Source organism: Tenrec ecaudatus, chromosome 8, assembly GCF_050624435.1.
Source record: "Tenrec ecaudatus isolate mTenEca1 chromosome 8, mTenEca1.hap1, whole genome shotgun sequence".
Taxonomy (NCBI): Eukaryota; Metazoa; Chordata; class Mammalia; order Afrosoricida; family Tenrecidae; genus Tenrec; species Tenrec ecaudatus.
This window is the reverse complement of record NC_134537.1, coordinates 3487085-3512878: the sequence shown is the minus strand read 5'-3', so window position 1 is coordinate 3512878 and position 25794 is coordinate 3487085. Positions and strand designations below refer to the sequence as shown.

The following is a 25794-nucleotide window of genomic DNA, read 5'->3' as shown; positions in this document are numbered from 1 at the left end:
ACAGCGTGGAGAGCTGACACCGGCCAGCTTGGGCTGCACGCGGGCAGCACTGAGTCCTGGCAGCCCTCCGGGCAGATGAAGGCTGGCTACGGGGTTGCTTCCAACTTCCTCAGTCGCCACATACTCCATGGTCATGACAATAAACCACCGTTTCCAAAATTAGCATGCGCTCGTTATGCCAGGAAGGAGCAGCCTAACTATTTTGGCAATTTAGATCCCAGGTGTTTTTTCTGGGAAATCCAACTGAGGATATAAAAACAAGGTCCCCGAGTGCCGTGTAACAATGATGAATCGTATAGCTGTCCTCTAGTTCTTTAATATTTCCTCCCCTTACCATTAAGGCTTAGGTTTCAACTCATGAATGCAGTTCAGCCTACGTATGCTCATAAGTATAATTGCGATCATTAGGAGCAGGGATGCCAGCGGTGGACCCTTCAGGAACAGGAACGAGAGGAAGGATTCCCTGAAGATGCAGGAAGACGGGTGAGTGAATAACAGAATTGTAGGTGAACGGATGTACTGGGTGAGGGAACAGCTAATATATATATACACTAGCTGTGGCAGCTCAGATGATGACGAGATGTGGCTTTGTCCAAGACTGGGGCAGTATTTACCTCAACAGGGAGCAAAAATGGAATATATACACGAAATAACAACAACAACAACAACAACATAATAATATATAACAAGGGAAGGGTGGGGATAAAAGGGGGCTGAGTTGAAGAAGAAAGTAGATGTTTTGAAACTAGTAACAACTACACAAGTATGCATGCTTGATTTGAATGGTAGAATGCTATGACAGCTGTGAAAAGTTCCCAATAGAATGCTGAAAAATAAATAAAAATAAAAACAAGGTTCCAGCAAATAAGTCTGTATCTTCATGCCTGACCTGCCTCCTCTTCCTCCGTGGAAAATACATCAGTGTGAGCCCGCGCAGCACAAACTGGGCTTTCCCTGAAAAGCTGGCTCTGGGGTTGGTGCCGCAAGTTGGCAGACGTCATGGAGTGGATTCTGACCCTCAAAAACAGGGCCAGGAACTGACTGAACAACCCGAAAGAACTGGGAGCAGAGCAGCTCCTTTGGACCCAGGGTCCCTGCACTGAGAATTGCCTAGACCCCGGGGAAGACTGATAACACGATACATCAAAGTCTTCAAGAAACACCAGGCCCGCAAGAAAAGGACACTTTCCTCTAGAGAGAGAGAGAGAGAGAGAGAGAGAGAGAGAGAGAGAGACAGATAGATGAGAGAGAGAGAGAGAAACCTTCCCTGGAGTTGGTGCCCTGAATTCTGAGATGGTGAAAGAATATACTTCTAACTCTGTCAGTAGATTCCCTCCCCCTAGGAGGCAGGCTGGACCTGGTCTGGGTTTCCAAAATGTCCTGTATGTTTTGTTTGCATTGTTTTGTTCAGTTTCTGTTTGTTCATATTAGAGTGTCTCTCAGAGGTGTTAGGTCAGTGGAGGTCACCCTCTGGAAGCTGTGTTATGTACTTTTCCATTTTTTGGTATATGAAATCCAGGATTGATGAACGGATAGGGACAGCAAGCAGAATAGGGGTTCAGGCCGGAAGGGGGGTACAGTGGTGATGGGAGTAAGAGTGAGGCAATGTCAAGGAGTCCATGTAGAAAAAGAATGGTTAGAAACTAACTGTAGCCACAGTTGTACAGTTCTACTTGACGTGATTGAAATATGGAATGATGGGCCATCTGCATTAACACCCCAACTACTAAAAAAAGAAGACATTTCCGTGGGTGGAAGCCATCACTTCTGCAACTGCGATTGCAGCGGCACTAGGTAACCTGGGCACTGACGAGCGTGGGAATTAGAAAGGAGCCAGGCGGAAGGAGGGCTGATGAAGTGGAGGGATGCCAGTCACTAACCGCGCATCTCTGGGATCGCCTTGTCTGGGAACTGAAGAGAAGGCGCTTCCCAGCTCCCAGCATGCTCGCCCCAGCACCCAGGGAGCCCAGTGCAGCGCTGCGCACACGATGAAAAATGAGCTCTCCGTGCCAGTCTCATTGTTTTGTCTGTCAAGTTGAATTTAGCGAATGGAAGGTGAGATGCTACACGACTTCCCTGGGTTAGACAAGTCCAGGCCTAGGGGTTGGGCCAGTGAGGTTTGCAAGTACAATACTCAGACTGACAGGGCGAGTTCGCTATGAGCAGAAAGGATGAAAATGAAGGCGTCTACATTCCCAAGCAAGGTGGGACTGTGCACTGAGTCAGGGGCTGAGAGGTGAACATGAGCTGCCTTCCCGCCGCCCTGGGATAGAGAATCTTGTCCTGCTTGCTTTTCTTGGACCACAGATAAGCCGGGCGGGTTGTCTGTTGGTGGGCCACATAACAGAGAGGCAAGAACACCAGATGTGTACAGTCCTTATCTCGAGAGTGCTGACAGGAAAGGGCAGGAAAAGAAGCATTCCCACCACAGGCACAGGACTGCGGCCCAGGAGTTATACACCGGACCTTGGATAAAGAAAGGGCAGGACTGAAAGGAGCACTGTTTCCTGATCACCAGGAATGTCTACTCCGGCTTGGACTGGGATTGCCAAGGACAACCCAGGAAGAGGCTCACTGTTCACAGCTGTGTCTTGGCATCAACCAGACAGTGAGGCTTTCTTCCCAGAAATCCCATCACCATCCCAGCGCCCGTAAATGAGCCGGAGGCGCAGGCTCTCGCAGGATCAACACTGCAACAAGTCCGGGTGGCACAAAGGCCGGCAGAGCACTCCCTCCCTGGTTTCAGCGCTCTCTGTGTAGGAATGCACATCCTCCTGAAGCAGCGCCGCCCCCCCCCTCAGCACTGTGTTATAAATGGAGGAAGGGGGGGGCGTGGTGGGGGCAGGGACTGAGTCTCTGAGCTGGTAAAGGGCAGACACAGAAGGGCTGCCTGCTTCTCGCTCTGCATGCCTCTCAAACTGAAAGAAGATGTTAGTAACCTAACATCACCAAGTGCTTGGTGGAAGCAAGGCTGGCCCCTCTGCCACCCACTTTCCATGCCTGCTCCCTTTAATCCTCGCAAGCACGCCTGAGGACGCTGGGGCGGAGAGGAGCTGGCCAGTCTTGATGACTGTCAGGATTGTGACCAACAGAGTCTAGCTTGAGCGCATCGGGCATCCTGGCACCACCAACTGGATTTTTGGTGGGGGGGTGTGGGTACACACTGCAAGACTGACAGTTTCAGAAACCCCAATCCAGAGAGAGGGGAAAGGGACGCCTGCTTGCCAAGATGGCACTGCAGGGCAGCAGTCACAGAGGCCTCCATGCAGTCCCCGGGCCTTTATCAGAAAGCTCACACCCAAGTCCTGGATCCGGAACCCGATCGTACCCGTGCCATGTGAAGCATGTCCAAACACTCCCCACGACCCCGCCACCCAGCACCGCTGACACAGCACACCATGCGGGGCTCCGGGTGGACTGACTAGGCCGTCCCCAGAGTGCCTTCCTCCCACCCATGCTACAGGCAACCAACCCAACAATCCAGGGTGGGGGGATGCCCAAGGGATCCACCTGATCTCCACAGCTGCCGCGTGGGGAAGGGGCTGTTGGCATGCTCGTTTCCTGGAGACAGAACAGACTGTCCATTGTGTGTGGTCTTCCTTCTATTACAAGGCAGGCATGACCTGCATCGTGTCCCTCACACCGCAGAGTGCCCTCGTCGGGGGACTCCCAGGATGAGACAACCAGGAACATCAGGGTCTTTGCCCACCGTGACAGTGCGTCTTTCAGGAGACTGTGTGTGTCCCCCCTCACCCCGCCCTCCTGCTCAGGCGGCAGAGTGCCTGACACAGCTCGCCCACCCCTCACCCTTCCCGACGGCGCTCATGGCAGATGTACTTACGCTCTAAAGGCTGGGAGGTAGGAGTATATAGAAACGCTGCTGAGGTTATAAATAAATGGCAGGTGTTTTCTGATATCAGTGGTGGCCCAGCTGCTAAAAAATGTGTTCAGTAAACCCTGGTCCCCACCTGAAAGGAAACAGAAGGATAAATGATGACAGTCAATTGACCTCTGGCCCAGGGCACGGGTTTTACAAGCAGCTTTTTTTCTTTTATATGTAGACCTTTAAATAAGGGCACGAAGTCCATTTCAAAACAGTAAATCCCACTGCAAACTTGTTAAGGATGTTTTTGAGGATAACGCCTATTTTATTTATTAACCGAACAAATATTTATTGAATGCCCATAGCATGCCAGACCATGTCCCAGTTGTTGACTGTGAGATGGTATCATTTCCACAGAGGCCTGGTGGATGTGTGTGGGCGGGAGGAGGACGGTTATCAGCAAACAGCGATGAGGGCCTGGGAGGGGGTCCATCAGGAAGTGGAGCTGAGCGTGAGGGGGACACAGGCAGAGGGAGGGGAAGTAGCTGGTGTCCGGGAAGAGCAACACTGCAGGTACTGGCGACCACGTGAAGACCCTGCCAAGAGACGATGGTGTGGAAGAGCAGCCGGAGGCTGGACCGCACAGAGCCCCGTAGGCCTTGTTCAAGTCTTTAGACTTGAGCTCGAGAGCAGGAAGATAGACACAGTAAACAAGTGAGAGCCAACCGGGATAATGACGTTTTGTGACTTGGGCCCCAACTATGGGGCATCAGGAGAGGACACAGATGGTGTGTCATCCTGTGGTCCACTCTCCTGCCACAGGCCAAACCTCTGGGCAGCGCAGCTCCATCATCCCTGCTGTCTGTCAGCCCCACCAGGCAGTGCGGGTGCTTACTCGACGCAGGGATTCCCTGGGCTTCATGCCCTACCAGAGACCGGGAGCCATGACCCTTCATGCAAAAGAAAGAAAAACGCAAATAAAACATTGCTGAGAACGAGGGGGGTCAGAGAAGAAACCCCAAACCCATCTGAAGACAACGGGATATGCCTTCACAGAGGGACACAAGGAAGGGATGAGTCAACCAAGGCACCGCAGTATAGCACGAATGAAGCACACAATATTCCTCTGGTTCCTTGAGGCTTCCTCACCCCCCACAGTCATGACCCCAGGCCTGCCTTTCAGTTCTGGCTAGGCCGGAGCATGTGCACAGGTACAGATAAGAGCTCAGAACACACGGAATCCTGGTCAGATAACCCCCCTCAGGTACAGAAAATGGGGGGAATGAAGCCAGGAGGGTAGAGGGAAGGGGAGGAAACAAGAGGAGAAAGGGGGAACCGAGCACAATGATCAACACATTACCCCCCCAACACCACCACCACCATGCACACACACAGAAGTCGGTGTGAGATATGAAATAAAACAATATCAATTATCAAGGGGTCACAAGGGTGGGATGTGGGGAGGAGGAGAAAAATGAGGAGCTGATACAAGGGCTCAAATAGAAAGTCTTTAGAAAATAATGATGGCAACATATGTACAAATATGCTTGATACAATTGATGGTTTGTTGTAAGAGCTGTAAGAGCCCCCAATAAAATGATCTTTAAAAGAAAGAAAGAAAAGCAGTAAACATCTAAACCATTAAATGCCAGAGGCACTAAGGAACCAGAGAGGTTCCTAAGCCACCTTGAATTCTCCAAGTAGTTCGTGCACTTTCTGCATCAGACTCGGGTGATCTTGGAAAACAAACTTAGGACCGTGTTCTGGTGCAAAACAGGCCCTCCGTACATGTGTGTACATACTTGCATCCACGGGGAAACCCTGGTTTTGCCTGGAGAGGCTGGCATACTCAACAGCCAATTCCCTCCTCGGGTGGCTCTGTTCTGAGCACCCAATCCTTTCTAAACGTCTAGCAAGTACAATGAGACGGTTGCTATTCAAGTTTTTTTTTTCTTTGAAGATCTGACATGCAGGCGATTGAATAGTTTGAGGAAGCCCATGGGTATCTGAGCCACCCTCTGTGCCAGCTCCCCATCATCTTTGGAGCAGCCTCTGCAGAGGACCGAGGCTGACGGGGCTCCATCCCTCAGGTTCCCCTTCAGAAGTTCCAGACAGACACCGAGATGGCTCGGCTTCACTTTGACACCCACAGGAGGGAATGAGAAGAAACTAACTCAGCTAGGTGGAAAGAGTCGTGCACTTTGATATGCAAACTGTCAAAGCCCAACAGCATGCCCTTCATGAGAGGCTCATTTCAGGTCCTTCAGCGGGGTGACCCCAGAGGTGGGCACAGACCTGGGGACAAGATGGCCGAGGCGCAGGGCCCTGAAGTCTTACCCATGGGCTTTTCCGTATTCTAATATCCCATCTCAGAAAACGTGAGTAGTAGCTTCGTTCGCAATCATCCAAAATAAGCAACAGCCTCAATGCCCTCCAACAAGTGAATGAAGGAGGCCTGTCAGATCATAGAACGTACTCAGTAGTAAAGGTGACCACTACTGACACCACGCATGAATGTGGTCCATCCACAATACAGGACAGCACCCCGCAACAAAAGCCCCCGGCCAGGGCCAAGGAACAGCGCCCCGCAACAAAAGCCCCCGGCCAGGGCCAAGGGACAGCGCCCTGCAACAAAAGCCCCCGGCCAGTGCCAAGGAACAGCACCCAGCAATAAAAGCCCCCGGCCAGTGCCAAGGAACAGCGCCCAGCAATAAACAGTTGCCGGCTATTGACAGACACACAGGTTGGACAGAAGTTGAGGGATTACGTTGAGTGGACAATGCCAACTCCTTTAAGGTTACATACTGCTTCTCCCATTATCCGACATCTTTAAACAATAAAGTTATGGAGATGGAGATGAGATTCATGGTTGGCAGGGGAGGGGCGGGGGAAGGTAGGGATGGTTGTACAGGAGAACCGGAGGGATCCTTGTAAGGGGACTATTCTATGCCAGGACTCCGGGGGAGGGTACGTGAATCCACACATGGGGTGTAACTGCACACACACGCACACACACACACACACACACACACACACACACACACCACGTGAGCATATACACCTAGTGAAACCTACGTAAAGCTGAGTTGATCGATGTCAGTTTCTGGCTGTGCAGTGGGAGCCCCTCTATCATTTCTTCGAACTGCATGTGAAGCTACAATTCTCTCAAAATAAAAAGTTTAAATACATAAAAAGATCTGCAAGGCAACGTGGCTGAAATGCAAAATACAACCGGATTCTAAATTCCACAAGGACAGGGTGTGGCTCCTTTTGCTTACCAAATTATCTGTGGGGAGAATTTAAGAACGTTGAAGGTGTCCTACATCGGCAGACCAGTTGTAATAACTTCCATATTCACCTGTGGAGGGATGGTCAATGTATTGTGTTCCTAGCTGCTCGCTGGAATATTATTCAGTCATTAAAATGAACAGCTACACAGACAATTAGTTCACTGTGGAAAACAAAGATGATCAGCTCCGTGTCTGTGTATTGTGATTATAATGCAAACCATAAACAGTAATAAACAACAGTCACTGCCAGGGTACTGGTACCTTGGGTGTGCCCTCCCACTGCTTTTCCTGAAGGTGTCCCGTTATTTCTGTGAGCTTAAAATGTTATTATTTTATGTCATGTATTTATTATATTATTTTATAGTAGTGTATCTGTAACATCTTTGTCCATAATAGCCCAACACTGAACTATCATGGTCGATTCTTACTGTGAAATATCCTATCAAAAATTCATCAACCATATGATCCTAATATGAAACTATGTATCCAGTATCCAATTGAAGAAGTTGCGCTTTACTAACACTGTTTAAATCATCTCTTTCTTCAACCCGGTTTTTCCGCTGGGGCCTCTCCCCACAGGCGACTAGTACTCAGGCCGTTTGCTTGTAAAGGCTTTTGCCTTCTTTAGTCTCCCACATACGTATGTACCCTAATCATGGCCTCAGTCCTGCTTGTGTTTTGAAGTCATACAACCGAGTGTCACACTGATTTTCTCACTGCTATTTTTCAAGGCCACATTCTAAGGCCTTTTTAAAGCGACACAATTCCATTGTCCCACGACCACAGACACGTGTCCTGCAGTGAAGACATGTACGCCCAGGAAGGCCGGGACAGTGGCTGTGAAGCAGGGCTTCCCAAGCCAGCCAGTATGAGTCTAGGAAACAGGAGCCAGAGAGCGTGATCCCTTAGAGGCCCTTGGCAGGCTGCCTCTACCCACAACAGGTCTCTTCCGTTTGCCCTCGGGTACCCTTCAGCTCTCACTCCACCATCTGGGTGCCATGGGAAGGCCGAGGAACACCAGTGCAACAGGAAACAAGCAAGATGTGGGAGATCCAAGGCAGTGAAGATTTATGGAACCAATAAAACAATCCCCCACCCCACTGCCACGGAGCCAGGACTGACTCGTGGCGGCCCCACAGGACGCTGCTCTGCCCCATCGCGGTCGGGTTTCCAAGGCTGTCAACCTCTTGAAAATCAGACGGCCACATCGTTCTCCTGCAGAGGAGGCTAGTGAGTTCAAACCATTGACCTTCTGGTTAGCGGCCAAGTGCTAACCAATGGTCAGCAATCAATTTGAACCAAACTCATTGCCATGAAGTTTATTAGGACTCACTGTGACCCTCAAGGACACGGCAGACTGCCCCCATAGGGTGTTTTGTTCGTTTTTCTCCCAAGGTGTGGCTGGTGGTTTTGAACTGCTGACCTTACAGCTAGCAGTCCGACAGGTTACCCACTATGCCGCCAAGGCACCTTTCACGCACAGTCAGTAGTGCCCGTGCCATTGACCAGCCCCTATACGTTCCACAAGCATGTCACCTACCGAGGAGGGAGCCGAGACCATGACAGGGCCATGGCCCCCGGCATCACTGTGTCACTGCACTGCTGTGAGTCACCTTGTACGCAATGGTCGCGTGGATTGAAAATAGAATCAAATACCATCAACAATTTGTTACTTCAGCATCCAGAGATCCTTAACCATCTCTCTTCCATCTGCCAAATCCATCCTTCCAAGGTCAGGCCGATGTTTCAGACAGATCGATGCGTGGTATAAGCAATCAGCACCTTCAGAAGTCTCTCCACTGAAGCCCAATTCACCCCCACTAGCCCCGCCCTGAGATGCACAAAGACTGTGGTTTCTAGTCGAGTCTGATGGGGTGCCATGTCCCACATCTATAGCTGGCATTCCCTGGGGACTTCATTGTTCTGCTCCCCCTGCTGCCCTACTGCACGCCCCAGCATCTGACTTCAGCGCAGTGGGCTCAGGGCGGGCACAGTTCCCGTGCCGTGTGCCTCTTGTCCCCGTGATGCTATGGGTCAGTGAGGAACATTGTGTCTCGTGGTGGGGCCGGCCCTGTGGTCGTCTCTGTGCATTGGCTGCTCTGAGAAGAAAATGGTCCTCAGGGCTTGGTGGGCCAGGATGTGCTTCACTCTCCCCTCTCCCCTCGTTGGCTCCTGTGTGCTCTGATCAGACAAGTCCCTCGGCTGGAGCTGGAGCTTCAGTGCTGTCCTCTGAAGTGAATTCTCCTGGGACTCTTGACTACCCACCCGTCAAGTCCTTCCCGGTGAACTCTGCGATCTGGGATCGAGACGCCATCGCAATGGCACTCTTGTGTGTGCAAATCACGCTCCTTTCCAACATCCTCTGGGTTTGGGGAACAAAGTCAGCCTGAAGAGGCAAGATCCTGCTGCGGGGGTGCACAGGGGAAGGGCTCCCAAGATTCTTATAGGACATCCCTTGCCACCCTTGAAGCGCAAGTCGCCACACCGTCGAGAGGGACCTCAGCACACCCTTCCTGGTCTTTCTGACCACGCCCTTCACCTCATCTCAAAGTCTCTTGACAGTCAGCCCTCCGACCGTCTCAGGTCCAAGCAAACCTATCCCCAGTACCCTCGGGTCTCAGAGCACATGTGCTGTTTTCCCGGCCTGTGGACCAGGGTTAAGAGCCAGGTAGAACGAGGGACCCACGACCGTGTTTGTGAGAAATGCAGCTGTCTTTCAGGGTTATTTGTCTTTCATATGGTGCTTGTGTGGCCTGGTGCCCTTTCAGAGTCTTGAAAGCCGGCTTGCTTACTGAAGACAGGGCTTGGAAGGATGAGCCCATTATGTTATGAATCCTAGGGTCTCGGCCACAGGACCGTGCCTGTCCCCCAGGCCCCTGCCCCCCAGTGGTCTGGATTCACTCTGAGAATGGGCGGTTGCCTGGGAAGCCTGAGCCTCACCCACCCAAGGCTTCCTGGATCAGAGTGCACATTTACGCTTGACACCTGGTCGACCTCCTCTCAGAGACGGCTCGTTTCCATCTTGCTGTAGGAGAGCGAGCCTGGTCAAACACACCATTTCTACAGACGGTGTGTGGAGTCATGTGCACTAGGTGCTCACACACCGGGGAAGACAGGTTCCACTTCTCAAGAGTCGGCAGTCCAATAAGGGGACCGACTCACAGCCCTCAAATCAACTCTCACATCTTTAAATCACAGACGTAACTGAACCCCTTCAGGAAAAGCCGTGGGAGGGAACACTGATTATACCAGTACCCTAACAGCGACTGGCATTCCATGTATTTTCTTACGAATGTTTACGTTGTATATTACAATCACAGTAGATGGATATGTGGCTGATCATCTTTTTTCCACAGTGGGCTAATCGTACTTGTAGCTGTTCATTTTAATGATGGAGTAATATTCCAGCGAGCCGCTAGGAGCACAGTACAAGGACCATCCCTCCGCGGGGGTGGATATGTACGGCATTCCCACTGTCTGCTGTTGCAGGATGCGTTCAGCGCTCTTAAGTTCACCCCACAAACAATCCGGGAAGCAAAACGAGGCACCCCTTGGCCTTGCAGGATTTAGAATCCGGTTGTATTTGCAGGTGAACTGCCTGAGTGGGTTTCAAGACTGTAACTCTTTATGGGGATAGGAAGCCTCGTCTCTCTCCCTCAGAGCGGCTGGTGGTTTCAAACTGCTGACCTGCAGTTAGTAGCTCAGTGAGCCACCAGGGCTCCTAATAAGGGTGTAGGGAAGCATGGATGAAGGAAATAATGAGAGCCAAATATGACTAATACTGTCATGGGGGCACAGACAAGTGCTGATGAATGTGACTTAAGACTGATTTCCTGGGATGTCCTAGGCAGGTATCTGCTGCCGATAGCTCACAGGCCAAGGATGACTGGGTGACGAACTATGAGTGGCCCAGCTAGTGGGGGGATTTCTCTGTGGCTAAGGAGGGATCCACAGATTACAACCACATGGTTCATGGGAACCAAGGTTCTTGTAGCTGAGGTCCCGGAATCAACGAATCTCCCTACAATACTCAACCGACCGAAAGTCAAGAGCATTTGACTTTCCTCTGCACGTTACAGTTCTTGCTTTCCAATGTTATTTTTAAAAAGAGGCTCATAATAACCAACTTATTAAATAAATACAAGGGACACGTCTTGGTGGCTTCACCCCCCTCCCCCGCATTTTTCCAGTCTTGGTTAGGCCCATCTGGTCTGGAGTCACCTGGCACTAGGGTCTTGTCAGAATAATTACACAACAGTCGTGCACTTAGTTGTGCAATGGCTCTCGTGTCATACAGACAGAGGCACGGATAAACTCTGTACTGCCCAGTACATTCCCGGGTCTTTAAATGCCGTCTTTTGTCCAGAGAAGGAGCTAGAATGGTTTTTGAAATGTCGCACGAGCAGACCTATTCTAAAAATGCAAGTGTGAATAACATTTCCAAGAATGCTCCCAGGCCGCGGGAGGCTAGGGTGCCGATTCTCAAACATGACAGGTTTCTGTGTGGCAGAGTGGGATGGCCGGTGCCGCCGTGGCGGCAGAAGCCTGGAGTCTCCCCTGTAATGCAAACACTTAAGGTGACTCCCGTGTCACCCTTCTCTCTGCTCAGAGAGGAATGAACTTTATGATATTAATCTGCAACCAGAATGGGAGCAGTAGGGATTTTCCTCCATCCTGGATGCCCTTCTCGGGGTACGCTCTTGGGCACGTTGTAGGGCGGGGGAACGCGGGGGTGCCACAGACGAATCTCTCCCCTAACCCGCAGTCCGCCCTGGCAAAGACACACCTAAGTCCTAACTCATGAAGCTGAGCTTATTTGGAAACGTCTTCTAGAGATGTAATTCGTTAAACATGAGGTCATACTGGAGTATGACGGGCTATAATTGAATGTAACCAATGTCCTTATTTAAGAGAAAGAGAGAGACTAAGAAAACAGCCCACGTGAAGGCAGAGGTAAGCCCAGAAATGATGGATGACAACACACTGCAAGAGGCGTCTCTGGAGAGAGCATAGCTCTCTTCCACCAACACAACACACTTGGCTTTCCAGCCTCCCCAACTATGAGAGGATGCATTTCTCTTGTTCTCAGCCCCGGCCTGTGGTCCTATGCAGTGACAGCCATAGGAAATGGGCACAGGAGGGATGGGAACCCCAGCAGCGTACAGGACATGGCCAGAGAGCAGAGAAAGACTCCCAGGTAGACTTGGATCTTCCACCAGCAGGGACACCGGGCATCCTCCTGCCCTGGCCTGTCATGCGTCCCCACCACCATAGTGGGCCCTTCATAAAGATGTTAAACTGAATGTGTTAATGGGCGTGTGAATGGGCAGATGCCCACCTCACAGAACTGCTGAGCAACGAGGAACACATGCATCAGACCCAGCTGCCTAAGAGTCTGCTCACTGGTAGACTCACACCAAGCCTGTTCGACCTTACTGTTTCTCAGGGAGAGCTTGGTCTCTGCCCGTTATAAGACTGGAGACAAACAGATGGCTACATTTTCATTTAAAAAAAAAAGTGCGAACCTCATGGGAACAATGAGATACAAACACGTCTTACGGAAACCCCCCTGTGAGTTCATTCTTTAGCGACCACAGGTTATGGCAGCTTCAATGTTGCCTGTCTGACAGACTCACTCCACAATCGATCAGCCAGACAACACAAATCCAAGTCCAAAGGGTCGTTTTCAAATCAAGTGATAAAATTCCCAAAGGGCAGCAACCAGCTTGTGACTGGGCAGGGGGGGTGAAGTGTACTCCAGGGCAGGGCCTATCCAGTCAGCAACCTGAGGGAGGCACGCTGATCTGAGTGTGCGAAACACCCCCTTCCTTCTCTTGTGGATCAGGTCCGGCAGGATTAGAGCACGCAGCAGAGGTCCGTGTCACCTCCCACCGAATTCAAGATCCAATCGTTTCTATCAAAATCGTCTTAAAACCTGAACTGATCACTGCACATTCCCAAGCAGAGACCTCGGTGCTGCAGGATCTCGGTGATCCCTTAGACCGGGGACAAAGAACACACGGGGCGACAGCCCCACAGCCAGCCCAGAGCCGCTCCAAGGAAGCTGTGCCGCCAACTCCCTCTTCTGTGGGCCAAAATTCCAATGGAAGGTTTAGGGCATTTAGGCTCCAGTAAGGAATATACCATGTACACACTCACACACACACATACCATATACACACTCACACACACACTCACACATATACCATATACACTCACACACGCGCTCATATATATACCATACACACACACACACGCACTCATACTCACACTCACACACATACTCACACTCACACATATACCACACATACACATACACACACTCACATATACTACATATACACACACCACATACACTCACACCCACACATACACATTCACATGTACTACATACACACATGCACTTGCATACCCACCAGATAGACATATACATACCCACTCACACATAAACACTCATACCCACACATGCACTCACACATACTCACATGCATTCACTCACACACTCACACACACACATGCACTCATACATACACACATACACATGCACTCACACATACACACACACCACATATACACTCACACACACTCATATGCACACAAACTCAAATTGAAATCAACCAACAAAAACGCAACCACTGCCTGCCGAGTGGACGCTAACTCACAGTGACCATGGGGGGCAGAGGACGAATTGCCCCTGGGGGGTTCGGAGGCAAACGCTTGTTGGCCTTAGAAAAGTCCCGTCTTATCCCTCGAATTGAACTGGGAAGATCTACATTGCTCTGTTCGATTCAGATTTTGAAAGAAGCACTAACCGATACAGATGAAACATAACAGACAGCAAATTCAAGCATTAAACCCTTAACGTTAACGGTTTTCAGTATTATTAATTTAGGGTACTCTAGAGTCTCCAGGGAAAAGGGGGGGAAAAAACCCAAACAGAAAACCTCCGCAGGCTTTCAGGAGGATTCTCTGACGGAAAAGGCAAGTGCGCCAGCAGCTTTATTCCCCAGGCGTGCTTGCGAGGTACAGCGGACTGCAGCACCGCACCCACAGCATGCTCTCCCGGTGAATCTGCAGTTCTGCCCTACTGTACAACATGCCGGTGTCCAGCTGTTTCACAACCCCTCTTGTTCAACTTTCCAGGAAACAGTGTAACTTCAGCGATGAAGTAAGTGCTGAGGTGACAGTGTGAAAACAACAAGCAAAAAGGCAGGGGACAGAGCAGACTCGGGGAAACTGAGTGTCAGCTATGAGTCAGGTTTGCAGCCACCCAGTTCAAAATCCAGTCCTCCAGGCTCTTGGGGAGAGAGATGGAGTCGGCGTACTCAGCACAGTTTGCCATATTAGGCTTATTCTCTTGGCCAGAGGCGCTAGGTGATTAGAGGGCCGGTGATTAGAAGCAGGGCAGCTGCATTCTTTCTTGTGCAAAAGCAGCTGTAGCCTCTCAGCCATCAGCAGCCTGGGTGGCTTGTCAATGGACACCAGGCCCCATCAGTTTCTCTGAAACGTACACGGGAGATTAAGCAGGACTTACAAGATATTCAGACAGAGATACGGTCGCCTGCAAACCAGTCTTCTTTCATCGCTGGTCTAAAAATACAAAGACCCCCCTTGATCAGCAAAATGGGGGTGGGGTGTGCCTGGGTGTGAGAAACTGTCACGGTGAAAGTTAGGATCCTGGCCCAGGATCCTGACATCAGTGGTAACACCATCAGGTTGTGTGCTGAAAACCAGGGGCCAAACGAGGCTCGTGTCCTGAGAGAAGAGTGTAGACTATGAAGATGGCTTCCTTGAAATTAATGATAAGTCTGGTACATCTTTGTATCACCCGGGGGGGGGGGTTGATCTGCGTGGTCAACAGGTCACTCACTCTGGTGGGGAGCAGGCTCCTAAGCTGGGGGGTAACTTTTCTTATGCTGCTGAAACACAAAGCAAGCTTGCAGGTCACCAGCTGTGAGTGTGCGCTTCCCTACCTTCCACGTATACCACGCTGAGAATGGACTAGGAGTTCCACGAACCGCAGACATTACAACCCCTTCCTTCCAGCATCTCCACAATGGATCCCAGGCATCTGCTCCACCACGGATCCAGAGGGCCTCATTGGCGGGGGAGCGGTCAGGATGGGGTCTGGCTTTGCCTCGCTGTGCACACACGGGGTTATTATGAGTCAGGTCGGGGTCTGGCTTTGTCTCGCTGTGCACACACGGGGTTATTATGAGTCAGGACGGGGTCTGGCTTTGCCTCGCTGTGCACACACGGGGTTATTATGAGTCAGGACGGGGTCTGGCTTTGCCTTGCTGTGCACACACGGGGTTATTATGAGTCAGGACGGGGTCTGGCTTTGTCTCGCTGTGCACACACGGGGTTATTATGAGTCAGGACGGGGTCTGGCTTTGTCTCGCTGTGCACACATGGAGTTATTATGAGTCAGGATGGGGTCTGGCTTTGTCTCCCTGTGCACACACGGGGTTATTATGAGTCAGGATGGGGTCTGGCTTTGCCTCGCTGTGCACACACGGGGTTATTATGAGTCAGGACGGGGTCTGGCTTTGCCTTGCTGTGCACACACGGGGTTATTATGAGTCAGGACGGGGTCTGGCTTTGTCTCGCTGTGCACACACGGGGTTATTATGAGTCAGGATGGGGTCTGGCTTTGTCTCCCTGTGCACACACGGGGTTATTATGAGTCAGGACGGGGTCTGGCTTTGTCTCGCTGTGCACACACGGGGTTATTATGAGTCAGGACGGGGTCTGGCTTTGCCTTGCTGTGCACACACGGGGTTATTATGAGTCAGGACGGGGTCTGGCTTTGTCTCGCTGTGCACACACGGGGTTATTATGAGTCAGGACGGGGTCTGGCTTTGTCTCGCTGTGCACACACGGGGTTATTATGAGTCAGGACGGGGTCTGGCTTTGTCTCGCTGTGCACACACGGGTTTATTATGAGTCAGGCCAACCCCGCGGCAGCTAATAGCAACAATGAACACAATCGCTGGCAACAACTGTCCAGTAAACAAAGTTCCTCACAGGCCGGCTGGCGCCTGGAAGCCCTGCTACCGAAGGATGAAACGTGCTAGGGGACCCCCTGCGCGTGCACGAGAAGCTTCGGTGGTCTCAGGTCCTGGATGAAAGGGCAAAAGCGGCTTTCCACGTGGGCACTTCTGAGCCTGGCATCGGCCTCGCCTGCAGGGCTCCGGAGCGAGGAGAGGGTGCATGTCTGTAACTTCGTGCCGCACTGTACAAATGCAACCTGCATCCCACTCTTAGTCTGACCACAGCTAGCAGCCTGGTTAGAGCATGGACGCCCCTTTGTCCCGTCACAATCAAGTGGATTTGGGCAGCTGGCCGGCCACAGAGGCACTCTGGAATGTGATTCACGTCCTCCTGCGGAGAAGAGTTTCAAAGGAGCTTCTGGCAGGGTGACTTGGACGCCCCTCACATGACAGCGGGGAGAGGAAGAACACAGCACTCTGAGCCTGCGGGGACAGACCCTGCACCGCTGCTAAAACACGCCCTTCCTCCTCCGGCAAAGGCAGCTGCTGTAGATGACAGGAGGGAACGGGAGCACCTCCTTGGGGCTTGACTGTGAAGATGGCTCCCCTTCCTTCTTTGAGAGAAGGAAATGGACCCAAACCAAACCCAGTGCCACCGAGCTGGCTCCGCATCATGGGGTTTCTGAGGCTGCACATCTTGTGGGGATCGGACGGCTCACTGTCCCTGCAGAACTGCCCAGGTGCTCGGGTCCAACCCACTGTACCGCCGAGATGCCTGATGACAGAGACGAGAAGCGGACATCCCAACGAGCAGCGCGAGGACAGTACAGTGGGTCAGGGAGCACCTTTTCTTTTGGAGGTTGTTGAAAGGAGCCCCCTGGTGACATGACTGCAAGGCCAGCAGTTCGAAACCACCAGCCACTCCTCGGGAGAGAGATGAGGCGTTCCACTCCTGTAATGAGTTCCAGTCTCCAAAACCCACCAGGGTCATTCTGCTCTGTCCTATAGGGTCCCTCCCTCTAGCTTTCTTCGAACAAGACTGCCCTTTTTGTCAGATACTGCCCTTCTTGATGGCCGAGATCCCTGCGTACTGCTTACGGCACACAGAGCGCTGGCATACAGGGAGCAGCAGTCTCGCTCTATGGAGATTCGGGGTCAGGTGCCTGTCTATGGGCATGATTTAGCAGCATCCCCCAAAGCCAGCATCCGTAATGTCTGCACACTAAATGCCAGCAACACCACACTGCCGTGCAACCAGAACTATGTCTAAAACCCACTGCCATGCGTCGGTTCCACCTCACAGGGACCCCAGCGGACCGAGCAGACGGCCTGGTAGGGTCTGCAGGGCTGCGATCTTTACGGAAGCACACTGCCACATCTTCCTGCCCCGAGCTCCCGGGGGGAGGGGGGTGTCAAACCACCAGCTTTGGGGCTAGCAGCAAAACACCTGACCACGGTGCCAAATATCCCGGTCACTGACAACTCTGGACACAGAAGAGCGTAATCATCTACCCAAACAGTGAGACACAGCGGACCCTGTGAAGGCCTCATCCTTCCCAGCGACGTTGCCAAACAGTGTAACACCAAGTCCTCCAATAATCTCAAATCCGAGCCGCAACAGCCGAAGACCCACAAGCTCAGTTTTATAGACACTCCCCCCCCCTTAACGCACCTCTAACCTTTTGGCTTTAAGGATCTAATGGGATTTTATATTTGTGTTTCAATGAGTTCGAGGCTCTGATTGTAGTTGCTGTACATACTTGTGTATAAGCTGAGTTTCCCAGCACATTTTAAATGTAGTTTTTGTGGTAAAATTAGGTGCCTCTGCTGGTATTCGGGTCGGCTTATACTCAAGTATATATGGTACTAGGGACTAGTCCTCAGGTCTGGACCCAGAACTGAGCCTTTCCCAAGCTGGGGAAGGAGCGGGCCCACAGGGGAAGCCGCCCTGGCACCCCCACCCCCACCCCACGATCCCTGGGCTGGGCCAGTGTCAGGGGCTGAGGGCGAGTCACTCCTGGGAGTGTCCCCTGTGGGCCTTTCCCTTACTCGAAGAAGAAATGAATAAGCAGGGGGAAAGGAACTGCTTCTGCATACTATTCTGTGTTTATTTTCTAGTTATTAAAAAAAAGCGGGGGAGGGCTTATTATGTACTATGTCAGAGGCAGGCCAGAAACGGAAGCATACCTGCTGATTCGGATGTGAGGCCCTAAGTCACTGAAACAGACCTTCCTGTGCTCCTCCTCCTGTCGGGAGGTGCCACACACAGCTGCGGGAGGGTGCGGCCGCCCTCAATTTGAACAAGGTCTCCGCAGCCTGCCTACTACACACTCCTGCCTCTCAGGTGCTGCGCCCCCTCATGTGCAGTCTTAGGAGAAGGAGAGGCTGCAGACGAAGGTGATTCACATGTGCTTTCTACCTCCATGCCGGTCCCTATGGTCAGCATGATCCTCAGGTCTCCAGGGAGACCTCCAGAGAGCACACCCCACTACGATTTCCTCCCAGCAGCCTGGCCCTCTGGGCAGTGGCTTCGGGTTTATGCTGAGGTTTAAAAAAAAACTGGTTACGTTTGTGATTCGTCCGTCAGCCTTCCGAATTCCTGAGTCATCGGGGCGCATTTATCACCCCTGTCAAAGGAGACGCAGGGCATGTCTCCTCTTACAGGCCAGCTCCCGAAACGTCCTACCCCAGTTCAGGCAAACCGTGAGCCACCGCAGAAAAACACATGTGCTCGGTCGCACAGGCCCCAGGGCTGCTTCCAAAGAGGAGCAGGACTTGAAGCGTCTCGGTCTACCAGGCACGAGATAGCTCAGCCATTACGTTCCCCGGGAGGGGAGTCCCTAGAAGTTATTAATAGCTTAGGAGGGAGGAAGATAGCAGATACCTACCATCGAAGCTACCTTTCTCCGAAGCCATGTGCAGTAGCTGGCTGTGCGTTTCAACCGAAGGCCGGAACACAAAGACGCCAGAGTTGAAGCAGTCTGGCCAGCCCGGGTCTGGAGCGGCTGAAAATTCTTCCCTCTCGAAAAGATCATCGATGTTGGCCAGGACCTGATCGATGGAAAGCGGGGGAGGGGTGAGGGGCACGGCGGGTGTGGCATCACCCGCTAAGGCAGTGGTTCTCAACCTTCCTGGTGCCACGGCGTTTTCATACAGTTCCTCATGTTGCGGTGACCCCCCCAACCATAAAATGACTTTCGTTACTACTTCATAGCTGTCATTTTGCTACTGTGATGGATCATCATCAGGTAAATAGCTGATATGCAGGATGTATTTTCATTGTTACAAATTGAACATAATTAAACATAATTAAAGCATAGTGCTTCATCACAAAACAATATGTAATTATATATTGTGCAATATTTATGTGCTTTCTGATGGTCTGAGGTGACCCCGTGAAAGGGTCATTTGACCCCCAAGGGGTCGAACCCACAGGTTGAGAACTGCTGTGTGAAAGTCTTGCTAGTTTACCCAACACAGGGATGCAGACGGGCGCCGGCCTTAACCATTCAGATGGCAGCTGTCAGCCAGCCCCATCTGGCCCTCTCCACCACCCGGCCCTCCGCGGCAGGGCTTGATCTGAACGGCTCTGTCGAGTGTCAGCAGCACTGCTCGAAGGCTTCAGGAACTGGGCCCGTGGCTCCGGGCTTGCCCTCGCCCTCAGAGCCACACTCACCATTGTGTCCGCGTCCATGAACACACACTTGGAGTACTGCGTGAGCGACCAGCAGTGCAGCTTCGTCAACGTGACCCCCAGCTCAGGCCTCTTCATCAGGGTCAGGTGAGCCGAGTCACCGCTGTCCAGCACGTCGACCGTGAGGACCTCATCGAAGACGATCTCTAAAACTTTCCTGTCAACAGGCAGCAACAGAAAGCAGGGCCTTGTTAGCGGCCTTCTGGAGCCAAGTGGCCCATACCTGGCATTCAGACAGCCACATTTGGAGGGTGGAGAACAGGAGACTGGGGCAGGGTACATTTTTCCCAACTCACGTCGGGGCAGCTGTGTTTTCTTCGCAGAGGCAAGTCACTTGACACAACCTGTGAGAACTGCTAGTGGCAAGAGGGAAGCTCTGGCCTTCCTACACAGGGTTAGGGATGTCTTCTCCTTTCTGGCTTGCCACTGAATACCAGGCAGAGGTGGCAACAGCTTGCAGATGCATGACCAACACTGAGCACACCTGGCAGCAGCCTATGTGGTCACCAGTGTTATGACCACAGCACATAACATAGCTGCCATACCACCTATTACCGCACCAAATCACGTTAGATAAAGCGAAGAGAAGGCAGGTGTCTCTACATGGTGTGTCCCAAAGGAAGGGGAAGGGCCCGGTGATTCAGTCACCATTAGAAATACAGACCAAAAAAGACCATACCACCAGGATTCCTTGTGTGGTTAGCACTCTGCCTTGGCATAATGGGGTGCTCATGCTGACCAGTGAGCTACACCACTTCTTTGGGCCCAGCTGTCTTTTAGAAAGCTCTTGGCACAGATTAGTGAGGTGGATTTTGGTGAAACACCAAACCTGGACTGAGAAGCGGGTGGAGGGAGTACAACAGACCAGCCATCACTGTAAGTTTAAAAATCACATCAGATAATAGTGGACATGAAGCACAAAGCTTGCTCAGAGCTGTACAAAATATGCTCCAGTTTGCACAGTGAACGTGGCTGCTCTTCTTTTGAACAGTGGCAGCAGCCTGTGTGCATCAGGCCGGGAAACTAAGACTGGGTCACACTGCTTGCGTGCTGACTCGGGCTGCGGCCAAGGAAGCACGCACAAGGAGGCACCTATTTCAGCATCCCCTTGACTTACGCTTAGGAACAAGGTTGTTAGTGTGAGGATAATGCACACGTTTTTATAGAATGCTCCTTTTCAGGCCCCTGGCATATACTTATATTTAAAAAACAAAAAAGAAAAGTTCCCCAAAGGGCATTTTCCATGTTTAAAAAGATCAGGAAAACACAGAACTCAGCACAATGCAGAGGTGTGAGTGTGCCCAGGTATTTTAAAGTTAGTATTAGGGGCCGGATCATTCATTCAGATCTTGGGAACCAGTATCCGAACAGTGAAAGAGAGGAGCTTTGGGCTGCAGGCTGGACTGTGGACTCCAGTGTGCTGTGTCCTGAACCAAGCCTGCCAGAGCCCAACGTGGCCGATGTCATCGGGCAGTGGGCACAGGGCTTCTGCACTTTTAAGTCACCTGAAGGGATATTCCTGGTTGGAAAGTGGACACACAGTAGCCCCTGCTGCATTCTGGGTGGCTCTCTGTTTGAGGACCACAGGTGAAGTGTGACCACAGAGAGCTGCATGTCACCAAGGCACAGGGAGGTGGACACACTCACCCAGATACCCAGAGAGGACTGACTTAGGAAGGAGTTGGAATCGGGAAGAGTTTGGGCCAGAACATGCCCCCTCTCAGAAGGGAGCTACAAAACCTGGCTGGAATGTATCCTCAAAGATTAGGAAAAGGTTTAAGACCCGGTAATTCTTCTGTTGACAATTCTGATCTGTCTTGGCTTTGCTGCTCCACCCTCGAAACGCACAAGGCCTCACTGCAAGCTGGTGCCAGACACAGAAGACAGACAAGCCAGGGGCCTGCACACGGACAGGTAGCCAGCTCCTCACCTCATGGAGTCTGAGACCTGCGGGGTGGTGAGCACGGCCAGCTTCCTGGTGGTCCTGTGCTGTTTCAGAGACGAGCCCAGCACCAGGGCCCCTTTGGCGTAGGCATCGTTTGTGGTCAGTGTCACAAAGGCCTGATCTTAATACAAAGAAGAAAGAAAGAAACAAACAAACAAACCACACTCGTTACCATGCCCTCCCGCTCTGAATGGTGTCTCTTGGTGGGATCGACAGTTAATGGGCTTGGCTTCTAACCCAAAGGTTCGAGGTTCAAGTTCACGTGGAGGTGTCTTGGACAACCTGGTCTTCTAGTCCAGCTATGATGAAAACATCAGCTATTGAAGATCTGATGGAGCGCCTTTCTACTCTGGCAAGCGTGTGTGTGTGTGAGAGTGTGTGTGCGCACGCGTGTGTGTGTACCAGGAGTCAGTAACTGATAGTACCTAGAACAGTGGTTCTCAACCTGTGGGTTGTGACCCCTTTGGGTTTGAACGACACTTTCACAGGGGTCGCCCGATTCATCACAGTAGTAAAATGACAGTGATGAAGGAGCAATGAAAATAATTTTATGGTTGGGGGGTCACCACCACATGAGGGACTGTATGAAAGGGTCGAGGCACGAGGAAGGTGGAGAACCACTGACCTAGAGAAAGTCACTGACCCTCCCAGGGCCCTTCCACTCACTTGTCCGTGGAGCAGTGACCACCGGGCAGAACTTCCCCACAGGGTTTTCTTGCCTGGCATTTGTATCGAAGCGGCTTTGCCAAGCCTCTCCCGAACAGCTGCTGTTCGAACCACCCACCTTGCTTTTGGTAAGCAGCTGAGCACTTCACTACTATGCCACGTCAGAGCCCTTTTCAAAATGTAACTAATTAAAACCAGTACCCCTGAGATTCCTTTGTCCTGTGACGGAAGGAGGAGGCCTGGTGGGTTTGTGCACGGAGCTGCTAATCACATGCCAGCAGTTCGGAGCCAGCTACTCCACGGGCGAAAGATGAGGCTTTTGACTCCTGTAAAGAGTGACAGTCTCGGAAACCCACAGGGACAGTTCTGCTCTGTCCTGTAGGGCCGCTATGAGCCGGCTCCGACAACATGGGAGTGAGTGACAGGTAAAGAACCGCTCCCCTTTTGCGGGAAACCCGACGTATCCAGGTGAAGATTGGGCAAGGACCTTCTTTAGCAGGAATGTTTGTAACCACCCTCCAGAGGCCGAGGGGCTATAACACGTAAATCCAAATTGGAATCTGGACTTGCTCAAGTTCTCAAATGAAATCGTAGCTTCCCGCCGACCGCATGGACCTTGGGCCATGAACAGGGGATAATGGAAGAAGTGACTTTCTACACCTGTAAAGTGTTAGCCTTGGAGACCTACAGCAGCAATTCTACCCTGTCCTATCGGGCGGTTGTAAGAACATTTGCTTTGCAGAATGATGAGATAACGAAGTGTGTTTTTGTCTCTCTTACAGGGTGCTTTGTGGGCAGTATCTTCACCTGAGTTCAAAATCCAACTGTGGACCTGAATGGAGGCAGTCTGATAGAGGCTTGGCCTCAAGGGCAGCAAAAGCTAACCGCCCCCCACCCCCCCGCATCTGGCAAGGTCCACTTTCAATCTGCTCAAATTTCAGCACCTCAAAGAGGCTTGTTCTCTTTGATGTTTCAAAATATTAAACGGACTTAGTGGGCCACCTATAGACTCTAACAAGGTGGACTTTTCTTCTCTGAAGAAGAAGAAATCAGTACACACACACACACACACACACACACACACTTCCTCTCAGGGTTCCTCACCCTAACACTCACACACACAAAACTCCATCTGAGCAATCCCTCCGTTGTGGGAAGAGAAGGCAGGTGCATGGATGATTCTCTCTACTAGATGAGCTTCCCCTCGTAAGACCGCCAGTCCAGCCTTCGGGATGTCTCCGGCCCTTCTCTGGCACTATCCAGGGGCATGTAGTACGCCAGCAGGGACCTGAACAGCACCTCATGGGTGAACACCATGTGTGCGGGACACTGCACATCAAGCTCTCAGAGGATCCCTAGGGGCCCTGTTACCCAAGCAGGGAGTTGAGACATTTGTGACGAAGTCACTCGCGTTCTGCCTTGGCATTTCTTCATTTTCCCTTTGTCCACTTTCCAGCACAGAGCAAGGAGCGGCTGGGCATTCTGTGGCGAGCAGTGAGTGGCCCTGCAGTCTTGCCTCTCGGGTCAGGGACATCGCGGTGGCGTTTTTCTCCCAGGACAGGCCCACTACAGCATCGTAGGAAGACTGGCCTTCCTCGTCCCGGGACGTCCACAGGCCAGCCACAGCCATCACCAGGCATTCCCATCGGTCATTGCCCGCACTTGTTCACACTTCAAAGTAGGCCCCAGGAATACTTTAATGACCTGGGCGCCATCCACGATGTTTTAACTCAAGCGTTTGAGGTCCACCGTGCAGGAAATAAAAAATGAGATAGGAATGTTGAACACGTCACGATGCCAGCCGGAGAATTTTCCAGAAGAGAACCTGGTGATGCGGACCGGCCAAATGCTTAGTAATGCTAAGGGACATCTAAGGCAAGCAAACAGTCCAAACCACCAGGAGAGGCCAATGACAGTTGGGGACTACAAGTTCAATCTTCCTGGACTCTCTGGGCCCGGGGCTACACCAGCAGTTGTTGCAGCAGGTTAATTGCTGGAATGATCTCCAACGACCTCGAGCTGTCAGTAACCTTGGGGCCTCCTGCTCCTCGGGCTAATTCACTGGGTTCCCGGCACTGCACGTTGCAACAAGTGGGTCAGGGAGGTTCCCTCCCACACAACCTGTCCCCCCACCCCCCAGGCCAAGCTACTGCCCTGAAGTCACGTCGGCCTGGGGGCGGCCCCTATAGGATCCTGTATAACCTCTCCATAGGGTTTTTCAAGGCCTGAAAATCTATGGACGCGGACAGCCACGCCTTTCTCCAACAGGGCGACGGGCGTGTACAACCGCTGACCTTTCCGCCCCAGCCGGGCGCTTGACGCCCTGCGACACCACAGCTCCCGAACTCGGCCCCAAAGGCCTAAAAATAGGCGCTGCGGCGGCGGCCAGGGCGCTGCCGGGCCCAGGCGCCTGCGCCCCAGCTTTGCAGCTGCGGAACCTCCCAGGACTCCGGCTCCCGGGCTGCGGGGGCGGCTCCCCGACCCCTCCACCCCCGGGCGCCCCGGGATGGACGCCCCGGGACCGCTCCCCGACCCCCGCCCGCCCTCCACGGCCGGAGCAGGAGGAAGGGCGAGGAGACGGAAGCGCGCGGGGAGCCACCGAGGGCGCAGGCGCTGCCCCGCGCCCCCGTCCGTCCGCCAGCGCCCACCCGGGGCGCGGTGACCTGGGGGGTGGGGGCGGCGGGCAGCTGACGCCGGGAGCGGCGCCCGGCTGCCGACAGCCCGCACCTTTGCGCTCGGCCGCTCGCTCCCGGGCGCGGGGAGCCGGGGTTCCGGGTGGCGGGGGCCCGGGGCGCGGCGCGTACCTGTCATGTCGCTGCCGGGCGCGGGCGGAGCGTCCGCCGCAGCCGCAGGTTGGGGACTCGGAGCAGCCGGGCGGCCGGAGGGAGGGAGGGAGGGAGCGAGGGCGGGAGCCGGGCGTCCGCTCGGGGCGCTCTTATAGTGGCCGTCACGTGGCCCCGCGCGCTCCCGCGGCCGCCTGCATCCTCCCCGCCGCGCGCCCCGCGGCAGGCGGCCACCGGGGGCCGCGGCCACCCGGCCCCTCCGTCCACCCTGCTCGCGGGCGACCCGGGCCTGCGCGCGGCCGACTCTCCGCCCGAGGCCGGACACCTGCCGGGAGCGCTGGCCCGCCCGCCACCGCGGCCCCAGCAGAGGGGCTCTGCGCTAGGGGGTGGCATCCATGCGTGACAAGTGGCAAACAAGCCTGGCTCTCACCCTCGCTGCCGTCCAGACTCCGCTCTTTAGAAAAACCCCACGGCCGCGAGCCATAACCACTGAAGCCTGACCCTAAAGGCAGGGGAGAACTGCCCCTTAGTTTCCAACTACCCATGTGACCAAGACACTACCAGGGCTCATCTGTAGTGTCATCCACCAAGGTGTCAGAA

The 25794-nt window shown here is 52.8% G+C and overlaps 1 protein-coding gene across 1 annotated transcript in view; it reads right to left on the bottom strand.

Moving 5' to 3' along the window:
* Positions 1 to 25527, bottom strand: part of GYG1 (glycogenin 1) — a 40490-nt gene extending 14963 nt beyond the window's left edge. The window contains exons 1-5 of the mRNA XM_075555903.1: positions 25216 to 25527; positions 21731 to 21866; positions 19783 to 19957; positions 18995 to 19157; positions 3842 to 3968 (exon numbers count right to left, since the gene is read on the bottom strand). Coding sequence (XP_075412018.1) covers positions 3842 to 3968; positions 18995 to 19157; positions 19783 to 19957; positions 21731 to 21866; positions 25216 to 25222 — 608 coding nt within the window. The 5' untranslated portion in view covers positions 25223 to 25527. The remainder of the gene's footprint in view (positions 1 to 3841; positions 3969 to 18994; positions 19158 to 19782; positions 19958 to 21730; positions 21867 to 25215) is intronic.
* Positions 25528 to 25794: the final 267 nt, after the last annotated feature.